Raw genomic sequence first — 26274 nt, 5'->3', positions numbered from 1 at the left:
TTATTTTTATTATTATTATTAAGAGATGCCATCATTATTATTATTATGCCCCCCCATGGGACAACCTGATCACCTTGTAACCTCCCCAGCGCTTAGAACAGTGCTTTGCACATAGTAAGCGCTTAACAAACACCATCATCATTATTATTATTATTATTATTAAGAGATGCCGTCATTATTATTATTATGCCCCCCCATGGGCCAACCTGATCACCTTGTAACCTCCCCAGCGCTTAGAACAGTGCTTTGCACATAGTAAGCGCTTAACAAACACCATCATTATTATTATTATTATTAAGAGATGCTGTCATTATTATTATTATGCCCCCCCACGGGACAACCTGATCACCTTGTAACCTCCCCAGCGCTTAGAACAGTGCTTTGCACAGAGTAAGCGCTTAACAAACACCATCATTATTATTATTATTATTAAGAGATGCCGTCATTATTATTATTATGCCCCCCCATGGGCCAACCTGATCACCTTGTAACCTCCCCAGCGCTTAGAACAGTGCTTTGCACATAGTAAGCGCTTAACAAACACCATCATCATTATTATTATTATTATTATTGAGATGCCGTCATTATTATTATTATGCCCCCCCATGGGCCAACCTGATCACCTTGTAACCTCCCCAGCGCTTAGAACAGTGCTTTGCACAGAGTAAGCACTTAACAAACACCATCATTATTATTATTATTATTAAGAGATGCCGTCATTATTATTATTATGCCCCCCCATGGGCCAACCTGATCACCTTGTAACCTCCCCAGCGCTTAGAACAGTGCTTTGCACATAGTAAGCGCTTAACAAACACCATCATTATTATTATTATTATTATTATTATTATTATGATTAAGAGATGCCGTCATTATTATTATTATGCCCCCCCATGGGCCAACCTGATCACCTTGTAACCTCCCCAGCGCTTAGAACAGTGCTTTGCACAGAGTAAGCGCTTAATAAATGCCATCATTATTATTATTATTATGATGATGATGATTGAGATGCCGTCATTATTATTATTATGCCCCCCCATGGGGCAACCTGATCACCTTGTATCCTCCCCAGCGCTTAGAACAGTGCTTTGCACATAGTAAGCGCTTAATAAATGCCATCATTATTATTATTATTATTATTATGATTAAGAGATGCCGTCATTATTATTATTATGCCTCCCCATGGGCCAACCTGATCACCTTGTAACCTCCCCAGCGCTTAGAACAGTGCTTTGCACAGAGTAAGCGCTTAACACCATCATTATTATTATTATTATTATTATTAAGAGATGCCGTCATTATTATTATTATGCCCCCCCATGGGCCAACCCGATCACCTTGTAACCTCCCCAGCGCTTAGAACAGTGCTTTGCACAGAGTAAGCGCTTAATAAATGCCATTATTAATAAATAAATTACGTGAGGGGGTGTGCGAGGGGGTGTGAGGCGGGCCTCGCCTCGCGCCGTTAGAAGCGTCACGTGGGGCGGCGCCGGGTCACGTGGGGCGACGCCGGGGGGCACGTGGGCGACGCTGGGTCACGTGGGGCGCCGGCGCCGGGTCACGTGGGACGACGCCGGGGTCACGTGGGGGCGCCGCCGGGTCACGTGGGGGCGGGGGCGCGCAAGATGGCGGCTTCGGGAGTCGGCGGGGCCTCTGGAGGCGAAGGAGAAGGAGGAGGAGGCACCGAGGAGGCGTTTATGACGTTCTACTCTGAGGTGAGAACGGCGCAGGGAGGCCTCCCCGGTGGCGGCGGCGACCGGGGCTCCGACCCCGGCCCGGCCTGGGCGACGTACGGGCGGGGGATTCGGGACCCGACCCCTTGTCCTGGGGGCTCTTAAATCGTACAATAACAATGATGGGATTTGCTAAGCGCTTACTGTGTGCCAAGCACTGTTGTAAGCGCTGGGGGAGACACGAGGTGATCAGGTTGTCCCACGTGGGGCTCCCAGTCATCATCCCCCTTTGACAGATGAGGGAACTGAGGCCCAGAGAATAATAATAATCAAGTTGGTGTTTGTTAAGTGCTTACTGTGTGCCAAGCACTGTTGTAAGCGCTGGGGGAGATACGAGGTAATCAGGTTGTCCCACGTGGGGCTCACAGTCTTCATCCCCATTTGACAGATGAGGGAACTGAGGCCCAGAGAATAATAATAATCAAGTTAGTATTTGTTTAGTGCTTACTGTGTGCCAAGCACTGTTGTAAGCGCTGGGGGAGATACGAGGTAATCAGGTTGTTGCACGTGGGGCTCACAGTCATCATCCCCCTTTGACAGATGAGGGAACTGAGGCCCAGAGAATAATAATAGTAAAGTTAGTATTTGTTAAGTGCTTACTGTGTGCCAAGCACTGTTGTAAGCGCTGGGGGAGATACGAGGTAATCAGGTTGTCCCACGTGGGACGTGCAGTCTTCTTCCCCCTTTGACAGATGAGGGAACTGAGGCCCAGAGGAAAAATAATAATAATAAAGTTAGTATTTGTTAAGTGCTTACTGTGTGCCAAGCACTGTTGTAAGCACTGGGGGATATACGAGGTAATCAGGTTGTCGCACGTGGGGTGCGCAGTCTTCTTCCCCCTTTGACAGATGAGGGAACTGAGGCCCAGAGAATAATAATAATAAAGTTAGTATTTGTTAAGTGCTTACTGTGTGCCAAGCACTGTTGTAAGCGCTGGGGGATATACGAGGTAATCAGGTTGTCGCACGTGGGACGTGCAGTCTTCTTCCCCCTTTGACAGATGAGGGAACTGAGGCCCAGAGAGTAATAATGTTGGTATTCGTTAAGCGCTTACTAGGTGCCAAGCACTGTTCTAAGCGCTGGGGGAGGTACGAGGTAATCAGGTTGTCCCACGTGGGGTGCACAGTCTTCATCCCCATTTGACAGATGAGGGAACTGAGGCCCAGAGAATAATAATAATAAAGTTAGTATTTAAGTGCTTACTGTGTGCCAAGCACTGTTGTAAGCACTGGGGGAGATACGAAGTGATCAGGTTGTTCCACGTGGGGCGCACAGTCTTCATCCCCCTTTGACAGATGAGGGAACTGAGGCCCAGAGAATAACAATGTTGGTATTCGTTAAGCGCTTACTAGGTGCCAAGCACTGTTCTAAGCGCTGGGGGAGATGCAGGCTAATCAGGTTGTCCCACGTGGGGTGCACAGGCTTCATCCCCCTTTTACAGATGAGGTAACTGAGGCCCAGAGAATAATAATAATAAAGTTAGTATTTGTTTAGTGCTTACTGTGTGCCAAGCACTGTTGTAAGCGCTGGGGGAGATACGAGGTAATCAGGTTGTCGCACGTGGGACGTGCAGTCTTCTTCCCCCTTTGACAGATGAGGGAACTGAGGCCCAGAGAATAATAATGTTGGTATTCGTTAAGCACTTACGAGGTGCCAAGCACTGTTCTAAGCGCTGGGGGAGATACAGGCTAATCAGGTTGTCCCACGTGGGGCGCACAGTCTTCATTCCCCTTTTATAGATGAGGTAACTGAGGCCCAGAGAATAATAATAATAAAGTTAGTATTTGTTAAGTGCTTACTGTGTGCCAAGCACTGTTGTAAGCGCTGGGGGATATACGAGGTAATCAGGTTGTCCCACGTGGGGCGCACAGTCTTCTTCCCCCTTTGACAGATGAGGGAACTGAGGCCCAGAGAAAAATAATAATAATAAATTTAGTATTTGTTAAGTGCTTACTGTGTGCCAAGCACTGTTGTAAGCGCTGGGGGAGATACGAGGTAATCAGGTTGTTGCACGTGGGGTGCGCAGTCTTCTTCCCCCTTTGACAGATGAGGGAACTGAGGCCCAGAGAGTAATAATGTTGGTATTCGTTAAGCGCTTACTAGGTGCCAAGCACTGTTCTAAGCGCTGGGGGAGGTACGAGGTAATCAGGTTGTCCCACGTGGGGCGCACAGGCTTCATCCCCCTTTGACAGATGAGGGAACTGAGGCCCAGAGAGTAATAATGTTGGTATTCGATAAGCACTTACGAGGTGCCAAGCACTGTTCTAAGCGCTGGGGGAGATACAGGCTAGTCAGGTTGTCCCACGTGGGGCGCGCAGTCTTCTTCCCCCTTTGACAAATGAGGGAACTGTGGCCCAGAGAATAATAATAATAGTAAAGTTGGTGTTTGTTAAGTGCTTACTGTGTGCCAAGCACTGTTGTAAGCGCTGGGGGATCAGGTTGTCCCACGTGGGGCGCACAGTCTTCTTCCCCCTTTGACAGATGAGGGAACTGAGGCCCAGAGAATAACAATGTTGGTATTCGTTAAGCGCTTACGAGGTGCCAAGCACTGTTCTAAGCGCTGGTGGAGATACAGGCTAATCAGGTTGTCCCACGTGGGGCGCGCAGTCTTCATCCCCCTTTTATAGATGAGGTAACTGAGGCCCAGAGAATAATAATAATAAAGTTAGTATTTGTTTAGTGCTTACTGTGTGCCAAGCACTGTTGTAAGCACTGGGGGAGATACGAGGTAATCAGGTTGTTGCACGTGGGGCGCGCAGTCTTCTTCCCCCTTTGACAGATGAGGGAACTGAGGCCCAGAGAGTAATAATGTTGGTATTTGCTAAGCGCTTACTGTGTGCCAAGCACTGTTCTAAGCACTGGGGGAGATACGAGGTAATCAGGTTGTCCCACGTGGGGCTCACAGTCTTCATCTCCATTTGACAGATGAGGGAACTGAGGCCCAGAGAAAAATAATAATAATAAACTTAGTATTTGTTAAGTGCTTACTGTGTGCCAAGTACTATTCTAAGCGCTGGGGGATATACGAGGTAATCAGGTTGTCCCACGTGGGGCGCGCATTCTTCTTCCCCATTTGACAGATGAGGGAACTGAGGCCCAGAGAATAACAATGTTGGTATTCGTTAAGCGCTTACGAGGTGCCAAGCACTGTTCTAAGCGCTGGTGGAGATACAGGCTAATCAGGTTGTCCCACGTGGGGCGCGCAGTCTTCATCCCCCTTTTATAGATGAGGTAACTGAGGCCCAGAGAATAATAATAATAAAGTTAGTATTTGTTTAGTGCTTACTGTGTGCCAAGCACTGTTGTAAGCACTGGGGGAGATACGAGGTAATCAGGTTGTCCCACGTGGGGCACGCAGTCTTCATCCCCCATTTACAGATGAGGTAACTGAGGCCCAGAGAATAGCAATAATAAAGTTAGTATTTGTTAAGTGCTTACTGTTTCCAAGCACTGTTGTAAGCGCTGGGGGATATACGAGGTAATCAGGTTGTTGCACGTGGGGCGCGCAGTCTTCTTCCCCCTTTGACAGATGAGGGAACTGAGGCCCAGAGAGTAATAATGTTGGTATTCGATAAGCACTTACGAGGTGCCAAGCACTGTTCTAAGCGCTGGGGGAGGTACGAGGTAATCAGGTTGTCCCACGTGGGGCTCACAGTCTTCTTCCCCCTTTGACAGATGAGGGAACTGAGGCCCAGAGAATAACAATGTTGGTATTCGTTAAGCGCTTACTAGGTGCCAAGCACTGTTCTAAGCGCTGGGGGAGATACAGGCTAGTCAGGTTGTCCCACGTGGGGCGCGCAGTCTTCATTCCCCTTTTATAGATGAGGGAACTGAGGCCCAGAGAATAGTAATGTTGGTATTTGTTAAGCGCTTACTAGGTGCCAAGCACTGTTCTAAGCGCTGGGGGATATACGAGGTAATCAGGTTTTCGCAAGTGGGGCTCACAGTCTTCATCCCCATTTGACAGATGAGGGAACTGAGGCCCAGAGAATAATAATAATAGAGTTGGTGTTTGTTAAGTGCTTACTGTGTGCCAAGCACTGTTGTAAGCGCTGGGGGGTCAGGTTGTCCCACGTGGGGCGCACAGGCTTCTTCCCCCTTTGACAAATGAGGGAACTGTGGGCCAGAGAATAATAATAATAAAGTTGGTGTTTGTTAAGTGCTTACTGTGTGTCAAGCACTGTTGTAAGCGCTGGGGGATCAGGTTGTCCCACGTGGGGCACACAGTCTTCTCCCTTTGACAGATGAGGGAACTGAGGCCCAGAGAATAATAATGTTGGTATTTAAGCGCTTACTAGGTGCCAAGCACTGTTCTAAGCGCTGGTGGAGATACAGGCTAATCAGGTTGTCCCACGTGGGGTGCACAGGCTTCATCCCCCTTTTATAGACGAGGTAACCGAGGCCCAGAGAATAATAATAATAATGTTGGTATTCATTAAGCGCTTACTATGTGCTAAGCACTGTTCTAAGCACTGGGAGAGATATGAGGTAATCAGGTTATCCCACGTGGGGCTCACAGTCGTCATCCCCATTTGACAGATGAGGGAACTGAGGCCCAGAGAATAATAATGTTGGTATTCATTAAGCGCTTACCAGGTGCCAAGCACTGTTCTAAGTGCTGGGGGAGATATGAGGTAATCAGGTTGTCCCACGTGGGGCTCGCAGTCTTCATCCCCATTTGACAGATGAGGGAACTGAGGCCTAGAGAAGTCAAGTGACTTGCACAGTGGCACACAACTGATCAGTGGTGGAGCCGGGATTAGAACCCATGACCTCCGACTCCCAAGCCCGGCCTCTTTCCACTGTGCCATGCTATGTGCCTACCACTGTTCTAAGCGCTGGGATAGATACGAGGTCATCAGGTTGTCCCATATGGGGCTCACAGTCTTCATCCCCATTTGACAGATGAGGGAACTGAGGCCCAGAGAATAATAATGTTGGTATTTGTTAAGCTTTTACTCTGTGCCAAGCACTGTTGTAAGCGCTGGGGGAGATACGAGGTAATCAGGTTGTCCCACGTGGGGCTCACGGTCTTCATCCCCATTTGACAGACGAGGTAACTGAGGTACAGAGAATAATAATAATAATGATGGTATTTGTTAAGTGCTTACTATGTGCAAAGCACTGTTCTAAGCGCTGTGGGGGTATACAAGGTGATCAGGTTGTTCCACGTGGGGCTCACAGTCTTCACCCCCATTTTACAGGTGAGGTAACTGAGGTGCAGAGAATAATAATAATAACAATGATGGTATTTGTTAAGTGCTTACTATGTGCAAAGCGCTGTCCTGAGCGCTGTGGGGCTATACAAGGTGATCAGGTTGTCCCACGTGGGGCTCACAGTCTTAATCCCCATTTTACAGATGAGGTAACTGAGGCCCAGAGAAGCTAAGTGACTTGCTCAAAGTTACGCAGCAGACAAGTGGCGGAGCCGGGATTAGAACCCACGACCTCTGACTCCCAAGCCCGTGCTCTTTGCACTGAGCCATGCTGCAAGTTCCTCCTGGGCTTTGACTTTCCCAAGCGCTTAGCACAGTGCACCGCACCTAGTCCCAGCTCCTCCCGCCTCTTCAGGTTTCCTGCTCACGGAGGGAGAGCTGCGCCCGCCTGGGGCCGGGCAGCCAGGACGCCTCCGTTGAACTCTCCCCAACGCTTAGTACATCATCATCATCATCATCATCAATCGTATTTATTGAGCGCTTACTGTGTGCAGAGCACTGTACTAAGCGCTTGGGAAGAACAAATTGGCAACATATAGAGACAGTCCCTACCCAACAGTGGGCTCACAGTCTAAAAGGGGGAGAACAGTGCAGTGCTCTGGAGAAGCAGCATGGCTCAGTGGAAAGAGCCCGGGCTTTGGAGTCAGAGGGCATGGGTTCAAATCCCGGCTCTGCCACTTGTCAGCTGTGTGACTTTGGGCCAGTCACTTCTCTGGGCCTCAGTGACCTCATCTGTAAAATGGGGATTAAGACTGTGAGCCCCCCCGTGGGACAACCTGATCACCTTGTAACCTCCCCAGCACTTAGAACAGTGCTTTGCACATAGTAAGCGCTTAATAAATGCCATTATTATTATTACTTCACCTCTCTGCGCTTCGGTGATATCCTCGGGAAAATGGGGATTAAGACTGAGGGCCTCTTGTGTGACCTGATTATCTTGGATGGATACAAGCCTTTAGAGCAGTGCCTGGTGCATAATAAGCGCTTAACAAATGCCATAAAAAAAGAGGAATTATGTCCCAGTCCAGTGTCCTACTATTCAGTGGTGTTGGAATTATGTCCCGGTCCTACTATTCAGTGGTGTTTTCTGAGCGCTTTCTGTGTGCCGAGTACTTTACCAGGCACTTGAGAGAGGGTTCAGTAGGGTTTATAGGAACATTTCCTGCCCTCAAAGAGCTCACAGTGTAGAGAGGGACTCAAATATTAAAATAAATTACAGGTCGAGGAATGGGAGAGTTCAAGGATGTGTACTTGAGTGCCGTCCGGGGGTCTGGTAAATTTGCGAAGCTGCATCGCTTAGTGGCAATCAATCAATCGTATTTATTGAGCGCTTACTGTGTGCTGTGGGAAGTCCAAGTTGGCAACATATAGAGACGATCCCTACCCAACAGTGGGCTCACAGTCTAGAAGAGCATGGGCTTGAGAGTCAAGAGGACCTGAGTTCTAATTCCAGCTTCGCCACTTGTCTGCTGTGTGACCTTGGCCAAGTCACTTCATTTATCTGGGCTCCAATTACCTCATCAGTAAAATGAGGATTAAGTCCGTGAGCCCCACGTGAGACATGGACTCAGTCCAACCTGATTATCTTGTAGCAAGTAGTAAGCGCTTAACAAATACCCTTCTTTAATAAAAGGGTTTTAAGGGCTTGCAAATCCAAGAGTGTAGGCAAAGTAGGAGGGGTGGTGACTTGGAGAAATGAAGTGCTAGTCAGGGAAGGCCTCTGGGAGGAGGTGTAATTTTAGGAGGGCTTCAAAGGTGCAGAGAGAGGTGGTCCGTTAGATACAGGAGAGGGAGTTTCGGACCAGGGAAAGAACGTGACTAGGGAATGGCCAGCGAGAGGCAAGATCAAGGTACACTGGTTAATGTCCGTCTCCCCTTCTAGGCTGTAAGCTTGTTGTAGACAGGGAATGCAGTTGATATTTGTTATATTGTACTCTCCCAAGTGTTTAATACAGTGCTCTCCACACAGTAAGCAGTAAGGTGATTGAATGAATGAAAGGAGTAAAATTTGTGGGTTGGATTGTATCAGTCAGTGAATCAATGGTATTGATTGCTGTGTGCAGAGCACTACTGTGTGCTTGGGAGAGTACAGTACAACAGAGTTCATAGACCTGTTCCTCGCCCACAGTGAGCCTACAGTCTAGTGGGGGAGGCAGACATTAAAATAAATTCCCGCTATCTACATACAGGCTGGGGGGCTGAGAACGGGGCCACTATCAAGAGCTTAAAGGGTACAGATTCAAGTGTATAGGCTATGCAGAAGGGCGAAGGAGTTGGCGAAAATGAGGCTTAGTTGGGGAAGGCATCATAGAGGAGAGTGGAGTTCTGTCTTATATGAAGGAGGAAGGAGTTCCAGGCCAGAGGGAGGTCGTGGGCAAGGGGATGGCAGTGAGATAGACCAGATTGAGGTACCGTGAGTAGGTTGATGTTAGAGGAACAAAGCGTGTGGGACGGCTTGTAATGGGAAATCAGTGAGGTAAGGTAAGAGAGGCTGAGCTGACCGAGTTTTTAATGACCACCACGTGCATATTCCTATTACCGTCTAGCGGGAGGTGTCTTGGAAGAGAGAACAGGTGTTCTGGATGTTTCCCTCCCACCTCACTTTCTGTTTCCTGCGTGACTCCCGTTAAAACCACTCCAAACTTCTTCCTGCGTATTTGAGCCCCATCCTGGCCACTAATTCCCTTGAGCCAAGACACCTATGGGCCTCCATTTTTCATGGTCGTTTATTATGAATTTTAGATTGTGAGCACCCCCCTCCCCATGGGACAGGGACTTTACTAATTCCCACCCATGTATTTTTTCCCAGCACTTTGTACAGTGCTCTGTATGCAGTAAGGACTTAATACTATCACTACCAATACCACGGTTGTTTTTGACGTTTGTTAATAAGCACTTGGCACCAGGGCTGTGCTAAGTGCCGGGAAAATTTCTGAGGATGTTAGTTTCGAACAAGGAGCCCAAGGTCCAAAAGGTGGGCAGCTTGAGTTAGAGCCATAATTTAGGTACAAGGTGAGCAGTTTAGGGATGCAGTGTCCTGTCCTTCCTGCCCCTGGCCAGCAAGTCTTTTCCAGAAATGGTTTTGTTTTGTTTTCATGGTGCTTACTAAGCTCTTACTATGTGCCAGCCACTGTACTGATCCTTGAAGTAGATACAGAATAATCAGGTTGGACACTGTCCCCGTCCCATATGAATATCCCAGAGTTAATAGTAATAATAATTATGGGACTTGTTATGCACACTTACCATGTGCCAAGCACTGTTTTAAGTACTGGGGTAGGTACAAGTTAATCATATTGGACACAGAGTTCCAACTGTGAGGCAGATATGGTCTGCCCACTGCCATCCTGCGGGCAACAGTGGCGGGGTGCCCTGGGATGACCCCAAAATAGAAAGAATTTGGGGTTTCGAAACCCCACCAAAATCAAATCTCCTCAAGGACGCTTTCCCTCACTGAAGTCTCATCTCCCTACCTCATTTCCCTCCCTACTGGGTCACCAATGCACTTGAATCCTTATCCCCCAAACACCTAGGTACCAATCTTTATACTATATTTAACGTTTGTCTCACCTACTAGATTGTAAGCTCCTTGAGGGCAAGGACCGAGTTGACAACTCAGTTGTTCCGTCTCAAGCACTTAGTACAGTACTCCACACAGGGTGCATGCTCAATAAACACAGCCGCTGTTCAAAACCTTGTGAGGGTGGAAATGCGCCCGGTACTTAGTCCTGCTTCCAGTTTCCAGACTGGGATGAATTTCCTTGGAGTCCACGGCGGGGGCAACACCTCACATGTAGTCCATGCCACAGGGTCAAGGAGCGATGTCTGATACAGGTGGCCCATGCCTTGGCAGCAGCTGGCATTTGCGGAGAATGTATTTCCATCCCAGTTTCCCCACCTGGACTGAAATTCCTTGGAGGAAAGGATCGGGTCTATTACAGGAAGCCCTTGACAGGCCAAGTTTCAGCCACTAACGCGGCCCATCTCTAAACAGCTTCCCTGAATCAGTTTTACAACCCGATGGCTTTGGTTTTCCCACACCAGCCGGTTCCGGGGATGTGCCCAGCACGGGCAAAAGTCTGACCGGCACCCTGAGAAACCCCTTCCCACATTGTTTGTGGAAAACCAGCCGGGCCCCTGCTGAGGTCCCCTGTCATTTGGGTGAGCGTTGCTGTGACCCTAATGAGGAAGAGGGGAAAGGTCTGTTCCACTGCCAGCAGGGCCTGCCTGGGTTGGGCCACCCACTCTCCCACCCGGGACGTGCCCATGCCCAGCAGCCCCCTGATGATAAGTTAAAGGAAATGTGTTAAAGCAAAGAGACCTAAATTAATTGGGTAAATTTGGGATTAAAGGGGAGGCAGGATCCCAAGCTGAATGCCAACCCCTTTCTGACTTGTAAGGGGGGCTCTCCACAGGACCTTGGAGCTAATGGGCCCTGTCTCATTTAGAGCGGAGGAATGCCTGCTGACTGTCTGCCCTCTGGGAGCTGGAGATTGTCCCATGCACGTCGTGCCCCCCCCAACACACCCCACTCTATTTATTTTATTTGTACATATTTATTCTATTTTGTTAATATGTTTTGTTTTGTTCTCTGTCTCCCCCCTTCTAGACTGTGAGCCCACTGTTGGGTAGGGACCGTCTCTATATGTTGCCAACTTGTACTTCCCAAGCGCTTAGTACAGTGCTCTGCACACAGTAAGCGCTCAATAAATACGATTGAATGAATGAGTGAACGAACCCCACCTCACTGCAGAGAGAGAGAGACCAGCAACATGCCCTGTCCCCAGTCCTCACTAACCAAGCCTCTCTCCTCTCCTCCAGGTGAAGCAAATAGAGAAGAGAGATTCAGTTTTAACATCAAAAAATCAAATTGAGAGATTGACCCGGCCTGGATCTTCGTACTTTAACTTGAATCCATTTGAGGTGAGCTTGACTTCTCTTGTAAGCTGGAACTCTGGGCTTGGGCGCAGATCCGAGGCTTGCGGGACCCTGGTGTGGCCAGATGTGACCTGACCTGGGAAATCCTTGTCCAGCAGCCCACAGGGCTCTCCTTCCACTCAAACTTTCAGAAATGAACAGCACCCCCTCGCTCTCCTCCCCTCCTGAGAAATGTGAGGCTTCCTCTCTCCTTCCCTACTGGAAATGAACAATACCTCTTCTCCCCACCCCTCAGCACCTGTCCAGTTCAAGGCTCCCAGTCCCCGGGTTCCCACTCAGACATAAGTGCAGGCCTGGGACTGACCCTGCAGGACATCCAGCCCAGCAACCCTCGGCCACCATGCTGACCGTTTGTGCCCTTCACATCCCGTGGGCAGTCGGCCGGGTTCCAGGGCTGCAGGGCTCCCCGGGAACAGCAGTATGCACAGACTGGTTTTAACTGGGCGGGACATGGGACACAGGGACTGGGTGTCTCCCAGTAGCTTCACTTTGGGGATCAAAGCACAGCTCTCTGTTAGCCTGGGCAGTACCATGGAAGGCAGGTTGGCACCCAGCTGGAGGGCACGTTTGAGCTCCAGAGCTGCCTCCCATGGTTCTCAGGGCAGCTTGGCAATAGTGAGGTGTGTCCACTGGACGGGGACCCACCTGGTTTTGGGGAAAAAAAGCAGCCCACTCTACACTTCCCAGGGGGTCCTGGCCAGGGTTGACTGCTTCCAGGAGCATCTCACTGAAGCCCGAACCCTCCTGAGCACCATCTAGCAGAGCAGCCAGGCTGGGTGGGAAGTTGTGGCATGTGGGCTGGAGCCTCTTCTACCCCCGGCCTGTCCCTTGCAGTCACTGAAGTCTCATCGGGTTATGGCTTTCTCCAGAAAGGGCTGTTTGCCTCATTTGCTTTTCCCTCCTCTGACCATCTCTTCCCCGGTGGTGCTTCCCAGAAAGCCTGGCCTTCTCTCCCTTGGGCAGGGAAAGCCCCTTCCCCAGCTGCCCCTGCTGCAAGCTTCAGAGGGTTCCTTTATCTGTGTCATGTCGTTTAGGGTGCTGACCCCCAGAGAGGGAGAGTTTGGTCAGAGGGCTGGCCTCTCCATGCGCACGAGCGGGCTGGGCATTTGTAATGGAATTTCTGGGTCGGTTATCCAGGTCGGCGGGCCAGCAGCTTCCTCCCTGTTGGGGTCGGTGGCTCCAGGGGGTCCTGTTCCCGGAGAGAGTTTGGGGTCATGGGATGAATTCCGCACCCCCTGAAGGGCTCCCCGAGCCACTGCTTGTCCCTCTCAGTCCAAACCGTTGGTGCTCCCGAGCCGGCCCTTGACCCCAGACCCCTCCCACCATAGAACACAGCCACATTCTCTTTCCTCGTGGGCCTCGTCAGATCCCCCCCAAATCAGGCCCCTCTCTGTGTCCTCAGTTCCCCTTAGCATTTTGGAGTCCACATTCCACTCCTTCAGAGTCTAATACACTCCCTTCCTTCTAGGAACACAGGGACCCAGCCTTGTCTGTGCGATCACATCTGTCCCCTGTACCTGTGTGACCTCAGCGCTCTCCTCCCCCCCCCCAGGGGGCTGGCTGGACTAGCCTGGGGGCTGGCTGGACTCTGGCTTAGCCCCCAGAAGCAGCGGGGTCACGTGTCCTTTGGCCCTGAGGGAGTTGCTCCTGGGAGCAGGCCCTGCAGCCCAGGGCGCTCCGCTATCGGGAAAGGTTTGTTTTCCTTCCCAGCTCAGTTCTAGGTAGCCTGGTCTTAGTCCGGCAGGAGGAGGAAGAAGAACAAGGGGGAGGCAGAAGGGGGCCAGGATGCTGCAGCTCCCAGTCACTGTCCCTTCAAGCTGATGATTCTAGTTTGAGCAACTGGGACTCCTGTTATGTCTCGTGGCCCCGGGGGCCCCTGACTCTCTCCTAGAGCCCTGGGCCCCAAAACGCTCAGATTCCCCCGGCGGCCCCTTTCTGTTTTCCCCAGCGCCTCTGAGAGCCGGGCCCTGGCTAGCCGGTCCAAGAGCCATCTGGGCCTCACCACCCTGGTCCCTCCTGCTCCTTCCTCTCTCTCCCCTCTCCTCCTCCAGCACCATCCTCTGGCCCTGAAGACCCCAACAGGAGCCACCGATGACCCCTCTGAGCCCCTGGATTACCCTCTGGGCCACCCTGCTTTAGGTGCTCCTCGGCCTTAAAAACACGCCTGCTAGTGAGTTCTCAGCCATCAGACCATCTGTTCCCAAATTCCCGCTAGCTCCACTCGTGACCATGGCTGGGAATCTCCGCATCCCAGGGCCTCGGAAAATAATATCCATGGGGGAGGCAGGGCTGCCCTCTTCCTTCCTCTCCAAGTGAAGACCAGAACTAGATCTTGGCTCTTCCGAGGCCAACACAGTGGCATCGTGTCCCCTTATTCACCTGTTCAGTAGCTGGCGGCCTCGGGCTTCCTTCCTGTGGGGCAAGGCTGGTCTGAGCACCACCGGCAGAGTAGGAAGTGGGAGGAGGAGGAGGAGAGCGAGACGTGGCTCTGGGGGACGTGGGGAGCGGAGGGTGTGAAGGAGAGTCGTTCTTCCCGGGGAGGGCACAGGCCACCAAAGTTTGGGGACAGATGAGGAGAAAGATGAGGGAGCGGGGCAAAGTGAGCAAAAGATGCCACACCGAGAGGATCCATAAAATGTTCCAGGAAGGAGGGAGGAAGTGCCAAGGGGCCCTGAGCATTTCTCGAGGACAGGTGCCCGGTAGAGGCGGAGCAAGGCCCCGAGAACCGACCGTGCGGAAGAGACTTTCCCTGCTGGGCTCAGAGCGTCGCCCTCCTCTCCTCTGCAGGTGCTCCAGATGGATCCCGAGGTCACAGACGAAGAAATCAAGAAGCGGTTCCGGCAGGTACTCGTCCAGGTCGCCTTCGGCGGTCACGGTTGGACTCCGGTCGAGTGGTGCCGGCCGGCCTGGGATCTGCAGATCTGCATCGGGCCTACCCTCTGCGTCGCTCCCCCATGTCCCGTCCACAGACCGTCCCCTTCTACATCATGCTGCCAGCCTTAGAGGCCTTGCACCTGGTCTTCCTGCCTTCTGCCTGGCCCTCCCTCCCTCCCTCTTTAGTCCTTCCCTTGCCAGCCTGAGGGGACTCCCTGAAATGCCTCCTGGGCTCCTTCCCTCCCCTTCCCAGAGCCTTCCAGGGACTCTTGACCGCCCTTCTCTGAAGCTCCTCCTCCGGTCTCCTCGAGCCGTCCCCTTCTCCGCTTGGCTCTGGCTGCTCCTCTGACCACAACCCACCTTGGCCTCTTCCTGTCTCTGGACTTCCAATCTCCCACCCTCGGCCTGGAATTCCCTTCCCTTCCCGTTTGCCAGATCATTGTCTTTCTGTCCTTTCTTCCTCTGACCAGATCCTCCTCCCTTCTGTTACCTTAGCCCTTACAGACACCACCCTTCGTTCTCACTTACGATTGGACTCATCCCTGGGCGGGCATCCCTACTGTCTATTTGTCGCATTTTGGCTTTTCTCCCCCTATGAGATTATAAGTTCTTCAAGAGGAGGGCCTCTGTCTTCTGCCTCCCCCCTCCTCGGTCCCCTGCACAGAACCGGGCCGCCGTAAATACCAACGGTGGGTGGTGGTGACGAGGATGATGATGTTAATGATGATGGCGGCGTGTGTGTGTGCGCGTGCGTGTGTGTCCATCCCATCACCACTATTCCTGTTCCAGAAGCAGTTTTCCAGGAGTTACTGGATTTGCTCTGAGCTCAGTCAGACAGTCAGTCGTATTTATTGAGTGCTTTCTGTCTGCCCAGCACTGTACTAAGTGCTTGGGAAAGTACAGTAGAACAATAAACGGACACATTCCCTTGCCACAACGAACTTACTGTCCAGGGGTACTGACCGTCACCGGGCAGCAGCAGGAGTCTCCCCAGGATACCAAAGCTTTGGCCCATCCAAGTCCGGGCAGGAAACCTTTCCTACTGGGGCTGTGCACAAAGCCCTTCTGCTCCCAACTCATCCCACCAGAACACCAGGACAAACTGTTTGGCCCCTGGAACCTCAGCACCCCCAGGAAATAGAAATGGGGATCCCTGATGTCCGCTTCCTCATGTCACCCCCAGGTAGTTGGGAAGGTGGATGGGTCACTGACGGGGTTGCTGCTCTCAGGTCCTCAGCCTTCTGCAGCCGGCCCCTCTCTTCCTCCGGAGCATTACAAGTCATGACTGTGTCGAGCAGTCCGGGCTGGGCCTCCAGACCGAGAAGCTTAGGGAAACCACGTGGCAGATTTTGGGGGATTTCAAGAGAGAGGCAGTGTAACCTTCTGTGGTTTCTTTGCAGCTGTCCATATTAGTCCATCCAGACAAAAATCAAGATGACGTGGAAAGAGCCCAGAAGGCTTTTGAAGGTATTTTGTTCCCCAGCCTGTTTTTGGGGTGCGGGGCCCCAGAAAAGAGTGGGTGGGAACTTTCCCAGCTCGCCCTGGTCGTTTGGCTCTGTACGGAGGAGGTGCAGCCCCAGTCGGTTGACCGGCCGGCCGACTGACTTTGGTGTTTGGGAGAAGCTTCGGCTAGAGCCGTGGCAGGGGGCCTGGAGGAGCAGGGAGCACCCGCTCAGCCCCAGACTTAAGCCTCATGATTTAAAGTGGTCCAAAAGCAGTATTCCGCCTGCCACGTTTCTTTCTCTTTCAGCTGCAAAATCATTGCAGGCAAGAATGGCTCTCTGGTTCCACTCCCAGAGGTGCGACTTAAAATCGGGATGAGACGAGCCCCTTCTCCCCAAGAAGCTAGCTTATGTCGGTCCCCTAGTTGGTTGCATTGGCTATAACTCCCCAGTTCCTGGGCTGCTCCTGACGGGCTCAGACTGGCTACTTCGGCAATATCCTGTGGCCTCGTCACCCCTGCTGCTTCTGCCTGTGGCCGATGTTGGAGAAACGAGAGACATCCGAGACGTCTCACTAGTTTAAGATGGGTACACTGGCTTCCAAGTCCTGCCTCTGTTCCCCTCGGCTCCCACGTGGCCCAGACTGTCCAGAAGTCTGGTGGGGCTGGCTCCCGATGGGCTTTTCTAAAAGTCGTTCCGGAGGGGATCTGCCAAAACTGTTCATTTCACCGTTTTGCTGTAGCTGTAGACAAAGCATACAAGCTGCTACTGGATCAGGAGCAAAAGAAGAGGGCCTTGGACGTGATACAGGCCGGAAAGGAGTACGTGGAGCACACGGTGAGGAGGATCGCGGTTGGTGGGTAGGCACGGTGGGGGCCGGGCTACCTATTTCTGAGTTTCCACAACCTGGGGAGATGGGAGCTTTGGGGGCTGGTCTCCAGACTCACCTAGCAGGCAGGTTCACAATTCTGGTGGAGGGAAGGGAGGGCAGATTTCAGGGGTGGAGATGGAGAGTAGGTCAGGTCCCTGGGTCAGTTGGGGTCCATCATGGCCTGGCCTTGCATCCAGACTGCGGGGAGGCGAGGTCTGTGGGCACGGCTGGCCTCTCCAGTCCTGGCTGGAGCACGGGTTGGATGAGGGTGGCTGCCACGCCAGACAGAGCGAATGCCCCAAAGGGACGCTGCTGTCAGACACCCCCCACGTCACCCCTTGGATGACCCCGGACGTATCCGCCTCCCGGTTTGGGTCACTCTGTGGGTGGAGTGCCACTTTCTCCCCCCCCCCAAACAAACACACGCACACACACCATTCCCCACCCCCTAACCCCCTTCCAGAAGGGCCCACTGTTGGGTAGGGACTGTCTCTATATGTTGCCAACTTGTACTTCCCAAGCGCTTAGTACAGTGCTCTGCACACAGTAAGCGCTCAATAAATACGATTGATGAAGAAGGGTGGGGAGTCCAAATGCCTGTTGGTCTGCCCCTGGTCTCCACTGGTCTGCCACCAGGGGGCGGAGACGCCATTCAATCAATCACTCAATCGTATTTATTGAGCGCTTACTGTGTGCAGAGCACTGTACTGAGCGCTTGGGAAGTACAAGTCGGCAACACATAGAGACAGTCCCTACCCAACAGGGGGCTCACAGTCTAGAAGGGGGAGACAGAGAACAAAACCAAACATCCCTGAACGCGCTGGCCGGGAGCTAACTTTCCCTGGAGGTCAGTTGTTGGGAGGGGCAGCAAACACGGGGAGGGGGCTCACTGGACCCCACACCTGGGTAAGGGACTCCCCTGATCACCCATGTTTGCTGGAAATCTGCTTGGAACTCAAAGGGGTGAGAGAACTCCGCCGGAACGCCGCGGCACTGTGTTGCTGCAGTGCTGCTATTATCTCTCTGATCTCCCATCCTCGTTCTCTCTCTGATCTCCCATCCTCGTGTCTCTCCCCACTTCAATCCATACTTCATGCTGCTGCCCGGATTGTCTTTGTCCAGAAACGCTCTGGGCATGTTACTCCCCTCCTCAAAGATCTCCAGTGGCTACCAATCAATCTGCGCATCAGGCAGAAACTCCTCACCCTGGGCTTCAAGGCTGTCCATCCCCTCGCCCCCTCCTACCTCACCTCCCTTCTGTCCTTCTCCAGCCCAGCCCGCACCCTCCGCTCCTCCGCCGCTAATCTCCTCCCCGTACCTCGCTCTCGCCTGTCCCGCCATCGACCCCCGGCCCACGTCATCCCCCAGGCCTGGAATGCCCCCAATCCCTCTGCCCATCCGCCAAGCTAGCTCTCTTCCTCCCTTCAAGGCCCTACTGAGAGCTCACCTCCTCCAGGAGGCCTTCCCAGACTGAGCCTCTTCCTTCCTCTCCCCCTCTCCATCCCCCCATCTTACCTCCTTCCCTTCCCCACAGCACCTGTATATATGTATATATGTTTGTACGTAGTTATTACTCTATTTTACTTGTACATATCTATCCTATTTATTTTATTTTGTTAGTATGTTTGGTTTTATTCTCTGTCTCCCCCTTTTAGACTGTGAGCCCAACTGTTGGGTAGAGACTGTCTCTAGATGTTGCCAAATTGTACTTCCCAAGCGCTTAGTACAGTGTTCTGCACACAGTAAGCGCTCAATAAATACGATTGATTGATTGATTGATTGAGGCCCTGCCCTGGGAGCCCTTGGGCCAAAGTAGCCATCCAACGCACATTGCTCCCAGAGGCCTGAGCCGGGTGGGGGCCACCTCCAACACTCCTCTGGGACCGGCTGGGACCGGGGAGCTGGCGGGAGCACTGGCTCAGGCGGCAGGGGGGAAGGAGCTGGAGGCTTGGTAGCTTCACCGGCTGTTTGGAAAGGGCCACAGAGGAAACATTTGCCTGCCCCTCCTCCGACTTCCTAGCCTGGCTTCAGTACAAGGCATCAGGGCGGGCTGCCGGGGGCGTGTTCTCACGGGAAGTGATTTCCAGGTTAAGGAGCGGAAGAAACAGCTCAAGAAGGAAGGGAAACCCACAAACGTGGAAGAAGACGACCCCGAATTGGTGAGTTAAAAAGAAGGCACCCCTGTTGGCTTCTGCCATTGGGGCAACTATGACCGAGTCCGCGTGGTGGCCTGGATCCGGCATTTGGAGAACAGACAGAGGCAGGGAAAGACAGGAGCCCTATCCTTGGGGAGCCCACCACCCCGGCCGGGGAAGCGGTAGACATATTCTGATGGCTAACCCTATTGCAGTAGCAGTAACGGTGTTTATTGAGTGCCCTGCACTGTACTAAGCTTTGGGGAACTATAAACAAGTCTTCTAGACTGTGAGCCCACTGTTGGGTAGGGACCGTCTCTATATGTTGCCAACTTGTACTTCCCAAGTACAGCGCTTTGCATGCAGTAAGCGCTCAATAACTACGATTGATTGATTGACACAGTCCCTGCTCATAGGGAGCTTCCATTCTAATGGAGGAGGCAGAGAGGAGTTCAAAGTTATACACCCCAATGAGCAAATGGACAAGTATGTTTGTGTTGAGTTGACATGACTGTGAGCCCACTGTTTTAGACTGTGAGCCCACTGTTGGGTAGGGACTGTCTCTGTATGTTGCCAACTTGTACTTCCCAAGCGCTTAGTACAGTGCTCTGCACACAGTAAGCGCTCAATAAATACGATTGATGATGACTCAGGGAATGGGGAACGCTTCCTTTGGGAGGGGCTGTTCTCCCAGGTGGGATGCGATGTGGCAAATCTGAGTGGGGAGAGTGTGGCCCGGGGTAGGCACCTAAATGATGGGCTGGGGGCCGGGGGAGAGGTGAGCAGTGCCAGGGGGTGGCTTGGAAGCAGCAGAGGGCATGAGCTGGGCCCCAGGGAGTGGGAGAAGAGAGCAGATAGGGAATCATCATAATTCTGGCATTCTTTAAGCACATGCTATGTGTCAGAAGCACCGGGGTAGATCAGACCCAGTGCCTGCACAACAAGGGGTTCATGGTCTGAGACGACAGAGAACATTGCCCATTTTACAGATGAGGAAACAGGCCCAGAGAAGCAAAGTGACCTGCTCCAGGTCACACAGCAGTCAAGTGGTGAAGCTAGGGTTAGATTCCCTTTTAGACTGTGAGCCCACTGTTGGGTAGGGACTGTCTCTATATGTTGCCAATTTGTACTTCCCAAGCGCGTAGTACAGTGCTCTGCACATAGTAAGCGCTCAATAAATACGATTGATGATGATTCCCAGACTTGGGCTCTTGCCACGACACCATACTGCTTCTCAAGGAGGCAGCTGACGGAGGGCGTCAGGGCTGCGATGGTCAGAAGTTGTGGCGTTGTCAGAGAGGTTTCTGAGCAAGGGAATGACGGCGGGGCCCCAAGCGCCTTTTTCTGAACGTGATCTAGGCAGCTCGGTGGAAGGAGGCCAGGCCGGAGGAAGGGAGACCGATAAGGAGGATGCTAGAAGGAACCAGCTCTTCAGAGACTGGGCTCGGGTTTTCAGCCTCTTTTTGTGCCCTGTATTCTTAAAACAGCCTAGGGGTGGGGAGGTCAACTCAGGACTCTTCCCTCGGTCAATCTAGCATGATTATTAGGCGACTGCTTTGTGCAGAGAAAGTGCTTGGGAGAGGATGGTACATTTAGGAGATGTAATCCTTGCCCTTAAGGCATCTTTCAGTCCAGCAGGGGTGACATTCACAAAATAATTTATGGGGAAAGGAAGAGGAAAGGAAAGCGGATGTGTAGATGAATAAGTGCTTAAAAAGTAGACTTTGATCGCTATGCACAGGAGTGCTAGGGTTGGGTGTCAGTGTGTAAGATTGAAGATGGTGCAGACCTGCCGAGATGGAGTTGGGAGAATGTGACTTGGGAAGAAGAGAATTAACAGAGGGAGGAAGGCCTCCCGGATGGAAGATCAGTAGCCTGTTGGATTGAAAGGCAGGGAAAGTATCAGGCAGGAAGGAGGGTGTGAGCAAGGGGAGTCGGGGGTGGGAGAGACAAACCTGAGGTACGGTGAATAAAGTAGGTTAGTGTTCGGGGAGCAAAGTGTGTGGGCTGGGTTGTAGTGGGAGAGGAGTGAGGTTAGGTAGGAGAGGAAGAGGGCTGTTGGAGGATCCTAGAGCCGATGGTCAGTAGTTTCCATGTGATTCGGAGGTAGATGGGCAACCATTGGAGATGGGAGTGGGGACAGGTGGGCAGAAAGACGTTTTAGCAAAATGACAGGGGCCACAAGGTATAGTGTGGTTAAGGAGCGGGGAGCTCGGCAAGAAGGCCGAAGCAGTGGCCATGCCAGGATCTGCCAAATGCCTGCACCAGGGTGGTGGCCGGAGAGGGGCGATGGATCTGGGAAATGCCGTGGAGGAAGAAATGACAGGATTTGGCAACATCATGCCCCCTTCCCAGTGATGGCGTTGAGGACTGGGAGGGAAGCAGCTCCCTGAAATTAAGCGACCTTGGAAGGCACTTAACTGTAGCTGGGGGCCAACTGGGAGGCCCCCGAGGCTTGGAAGGAACAATTGAGAACTCAACCGCTCCATTTCCCAGAAGAGAAATGCCGTCCGGAGATTACTTTCCCTTGAATTGTTCCTTCCAAACCTTTGGCGGGCCCTCCCCTACCTTCCTTTTTCCCCTGTAGTGCTCTCCCTCCCACACCCAGTGCTCTTCCCGCGATGCTTCTGCTAGAAATTGGGGAGGAGAGCGAACCCAGGCAGAGCAGGGGTAGGTGACCAATGGTCAGGGTGGAGAGAGGAAAGGATCAGTAGCCAAAGGGAGTGAGGTGGAGAGGGCTGGGCTTGGTGGGGAGCACCCACAAGGGCACGTGGGAGGGAGGAGGCCGGCTCCCTGGAAAGAGCCCGGGCTTTGGAGTCAGAGGTCATGGGTTCAAATCCCAGCTCCGCCAACTGTCAGCTGTGTGACTTTGGGCAAGTCACTTCACTTCTCTGCGCCTCAGTTACCTCATCTGTAAAATGGGGGATTAAGACTGTGAGCCCCCCCATGGGACAACCTGATCACCTTGTAACCTCCCCGGCGCTTAGAACAGTGCTTTGCACATAGTAAGCGCTTAATAAATGCCATCATTATTATTATTACCTGGGGCCCTGGCCTGAGCCAGGCACCTTAGTGACCCTTACTGCTGGGCTCTGCTCGCTCCCGCCCGAGCCGGTCGCTGCACCCCTGAGCGGGGCTCAGTGAATGACGTTGATGATGATGATGACCTCCCTTGTTCTCCTGCCTTGGGGCATTCCCCTGCCTAGTTGTCCCCCATGAGGCACCTAAAACTCCGGGTGGCCCAAACCAAGTGACTTCCTCTTTCCTGCCCCTCTCCTCTCTCCTCCCAGCGATCCCTTCCCTGCCGAAGACTCTGCCTGGTTGACCAGGCCGAGCGCTGCTTGTGACTGTCCCCTTTCCACCTAGCTGTAGAGGTGGTATTTATTGAACCCCTGTGGAGAGGTGCCCAGTGGGCTAAACATTTGGGTGAGGAGACAGTGCTAGGGTTGGAGGTTGGGTTGATACCCCTTTGTATGCGGGACTCCCCTCCTTGCTTCACCCCCTGGAGCGCATCATCATCATCAATCGTATTTATTGAGCGCTTACTATGTGCAGAGCACTGTACTAAGCGCTTGGGAAGTACAAATCGGCAACATATAGAGACAGTCCCTACCCAACAGTGGGCTCACAGTCTAAAACCCCAACAAACCTAGGAGGGTGTGGTCTCCGGGAGGACTGACCCCACTCCTGGCTGGCCTGCCGGCCCCCCCGAGCCCTGGGCTACTCCTTCCTTTGGTGGGTCTTACCCGATTCACCCTCTAGCCCCAGGGCGTTGTAGAGTTGCCCAGCAGGACACACTGGGTGGAGGCTGAGCCAGCAAAGGTGCAGTTCCTCCTCACGGTCTCAGCCCTGAAGTCCCCACCCAAAGGGTCCACCTGCTTCTGAGAAGCAGTATGGCTTAGTAGTTAGAGCACGGGCCCGGGAGTCATCATCAATCGTATTTATTGAGCGCTTACTGTGTGCAGAGCACTGTACTAATTGGGTCTGATCTCAGCTCTGTTACTTGTCTGCAGTGTGACCTTGGGCAGTTGACTGAACTTCTCTGTGCCTGTTCCTTCTCTGCAAAATGGGGGTTAAGACTGAGCCCCATAATAATAATAATAATGGCATTTGTTAAGCGCTTACTACGTGCAGAGCCCCATAATAATAATAATAATGGCATTTGTTAAGCGCTTACTACGTGCAAAGCACTGTTCTAAGCGCTGGGGGGGGATACAAGGTGATCAGGTTGTCCCACGTGGGGCTCACAGTCTTAATCCCCATTTTACAGATGAGGTAACTGAGGCACAGAGAAGTTAAGTGACTTGCCCAAGGTCACACAGCTGACAGGTGGCGGAGCTGGGATTCGAACCCATGACCTCTGACTCCAAAGCCCATGCTCTTTCCACTGAGCCACGCAGCTTCCCATGTGGGACACAAAATCTGTCCAACCTGATAAGCTTATATTTTCCCCAGCTCTTAGTACAGTGCCTGACACAAAATAAGCGCTTAACAAATGCCATTAAAGAAAAGGCTCACCTGTCTATTGTTTTTTCGTCCCCTTCCTCATCTGGCCCTGTGTCTGCCTGCCTCCCCCATTTAACTGTCAGCCCCTTTAGGATAGAGACTGTAGCTTTCATGTGTCGTGTTTCGTGCCTCACCCACAGGCGTTGGATAACTACGGCTGTTGGAGCTGAACCTCCCCCTCTCGCCATGTTGGTGCTGGGGCCGAGGCAGCATTCTTGATCAGGCCCCATCAAGGAGCACCATTCAGTATCTTTCTAATACTGTAGTCCCCGAGGCCCCCCCGGCGGTGGTGCCTTACTGCCATCATTACCGCAGCCTCCCCAGGCCTTGGAGCTGGGAACAACACTCGGCTGGAACTTTCCTCAAGGAACGTTGGAAGGGAAACGGCAATAACCGGGCAAGGCCCTATCCCGAGGTTGAGACACCAGGCAGATCTGTTTTCCCACAGGCAGGGGTAAGAGAGGACAGTTAAGACTTCTTCAGAGGCAGGGCCTGCACAGGTGGGGCCCTGAGCTTTCTGTCTGGTGAACCATGACTGCTCCTCATGACCCGTCTCCCACCCCCCGAGCTCAAGGGAGGACTGGGCTGGGCCCCCAGAGGGCTTCAGTAGACGCGGGTTCAGCAGAGAACTAACTGCTCGTTCACTTTTGTTTTTGTAGTTCAAGCAAGCTGTGTACAAGCAGACAATGAAGCTCTTCGCCGAGTTGGAAATCAAAAGGAAAGAGAGGGAAGCTAAAGAAATGCACGAAAGGTAAGGGCTTCCAGGTCCCGTATTCAGGTCCGGACAGATCCTCGGTCTTAGATGTGGGGGCGAGCTTAGCTCTGCCTGTGTGTGTGTGTGTCAATATGGGGGGGTGGTGTGGATGTGGGGTGTGTGTGGATGTGTCTGTGTGCCAGGGAGAAGTGGGGGTGTGTGTGGTGGTGGGGGAGGTTTCCAGGAATTGTTGCTGTAACCCCATGTATCAATTTGGTCTGTGAATACCCTGTGAGCATCACTCTTCTCTTCCCAGGAAGCGGCAGAGAGAAGAAGAGATTGAGGCACAAGAAAAGGCAAAGCGGGAACGGGAATGGCAGAAAAACTTTGAGGTAAGCCTCACTGCCTCAGCCCCCAGAGTCCCTGGGCATTGACTGGGTGAAGGTGGAGTCACAGGGAAATTATCCACATTCCCAGGTGGCAAGTACTTACCCCTTGGGGTCTCTTCAGGTGCCGGGTGTGGGGCCCCTGGGATCTCTCTGGGTGGCGGGTATGGTGCCTGGTCTCTCCAGGTGCTGGGTACAGAACCCGGTCCCGGGCTGAGAGCAAGCCCATCGTGGAACGTGAACTTGACCTGGGCTCTGCTGAAACTCAACCTGGAGTCTCTGGACTGAGAGGTTTTGGTTACCTGTGCCAAAGTGAGGCAGGGCTCACGTGCCTTGGAGTCTTTAGCCACTGGCCCTGGGCTTCTGGTTTCCTCGCTTCACTCTCCAAGTCTCTTTCCACACTTCCTGAAGTAGCACCTAGTTTCCAGGGATGGGCAGGCAGGCCTCAATCCAGAGCACCCTGGGAGCCCCGGTCTGTGTGAGACCTGCCTCGGGGGAAACTCGGCAACAGGCCCCGGGGAAAGAAAGAAATTTCCCAAGGGAGCTACGATCCAAGTCCCGGCTCCTTGGTGGAGCCGCCAAAGCCCTGAACAGACCCCCGACTTTCCCCCCCCCCACCCTTTGCACTTAGGAAAGTCGAGATGGCCGTGTGGACAGCTGGCGGAACTTCCAGGCGAACACAAAGGGGAAGAAAGAGAAGAAAAATCGGACCTTCCTGAGGCCCCCCAAAGTAAAAATGGAGCAGCGCGAGTGAGGCCTGCCCGCCCTCCCGGGGGGTGCAGCAGTGGCGGTGGCGACAGCGGTGGCGGCGGCGGCGGCGGCGGTCCCTTCCAGACCCTCTCCCGCTTTTAAGGACTCATCCCCACGTAGAGTAGAGTAGCATTTGCTTTTTAGTCAGATGGTTGTTTTGAGAACAATTGAACATTGAGCGGAGGCTCCTTTTGTACATTTCTCCGAGGGGCTTGGCTGGATGGAGCGCCCCTACCCCGCCCCCGGCCCCCACCACCCTGAGTGACCGGCTCTGGCTGAGGCCACCGCTGTTTGCTGTTGTTATTCGCAGCCTGTAATTTAATGTTTTGTACTTCCACTGAGCTGTGATGTTTTTGACTTCATGTATAGTTTGGGAAATCATCCAATTAAACCGTTGCTTAAAACGGGTTCCCGTGACTTGGAAGCTGCGTCTGGCTCAGGCCCCGGCACCCACTTGGGGCCAGGGTCGGCTCCAGGGCGAGCCTCTAGCTTGCTGAGGTGGGGTGGGGCCATTGGGGGCTTCCAGGTAGCACGTGGAGCAGTGACTCAAGTTCCCAAGCCAGTCACAGGACTGGAACCAAAACCGGAGACCCCCTGACATCAGGCGTCCCCCAGGCCAGTTAAACTCCGAGCTGGTTGTCCATGCAGGGCACCTCCGGCCCCATTCATTTGCAGTGGTCAGCAGCAATGTTCTGTACCTGAAATAAACTTGATACCTAAACTGGTGTT

General features: G+C 52.7%; 1 protein-coding gene across 1 annotated transcript; it reads left to right on the top strand.

Annotated features, from left to right (window-relative positions):
* The first annotated feature begins 1599 nt into the window (after positions 1-1599).
* On the top strand, positions 1600-25953 carry DNAJC8 (DnaJ heat shock protein family (Hsp40) member C8). The gene is made up of 9 exons (XM_038758586.1): positions 1600-1715; positions 11771-11872; positions 14675-14731; positions 16162-16228; positions 16946-17040; positions 19162-19233; positions 24375-24466; positions 24726-24801; positions 25427-25953. The coding sequence occupies exons 1-9, from the start codon at positions 1626-1628 to the stop codon at positions 25547-25549; spliced, it is 774 nt and encodes a 257-aa protein (XP_038614514.1). The 5' UTR covers positions 1600-1625; the 3' UTR covers positions 25550-25953.
* Positions 25954-26274: the final 321 nt, after the last annotated feature.

The sequence above is a fragment of the Tachyglossus aculeatus genome, chromosome 16 (assembly GCF_015852505.1).
Source record: "Tachyglossus aculeatus isolate mTacAcu1 chromosome 16, mTacAcu1.pri, whole genome shotgun sequence".
NCBI classification, from domain to species: Eukaryota; Metazoa; Chordata; class Mammalia; order Monotremata; family Tachyglossidae; genus Tachyglossus; species Tachyglossus aculeatus.
The sequence above is the reverse complement of the archived record's forward strand: the minus strand, read 5'-3'. Positions and strand labels throughout refer to the sequence as shown.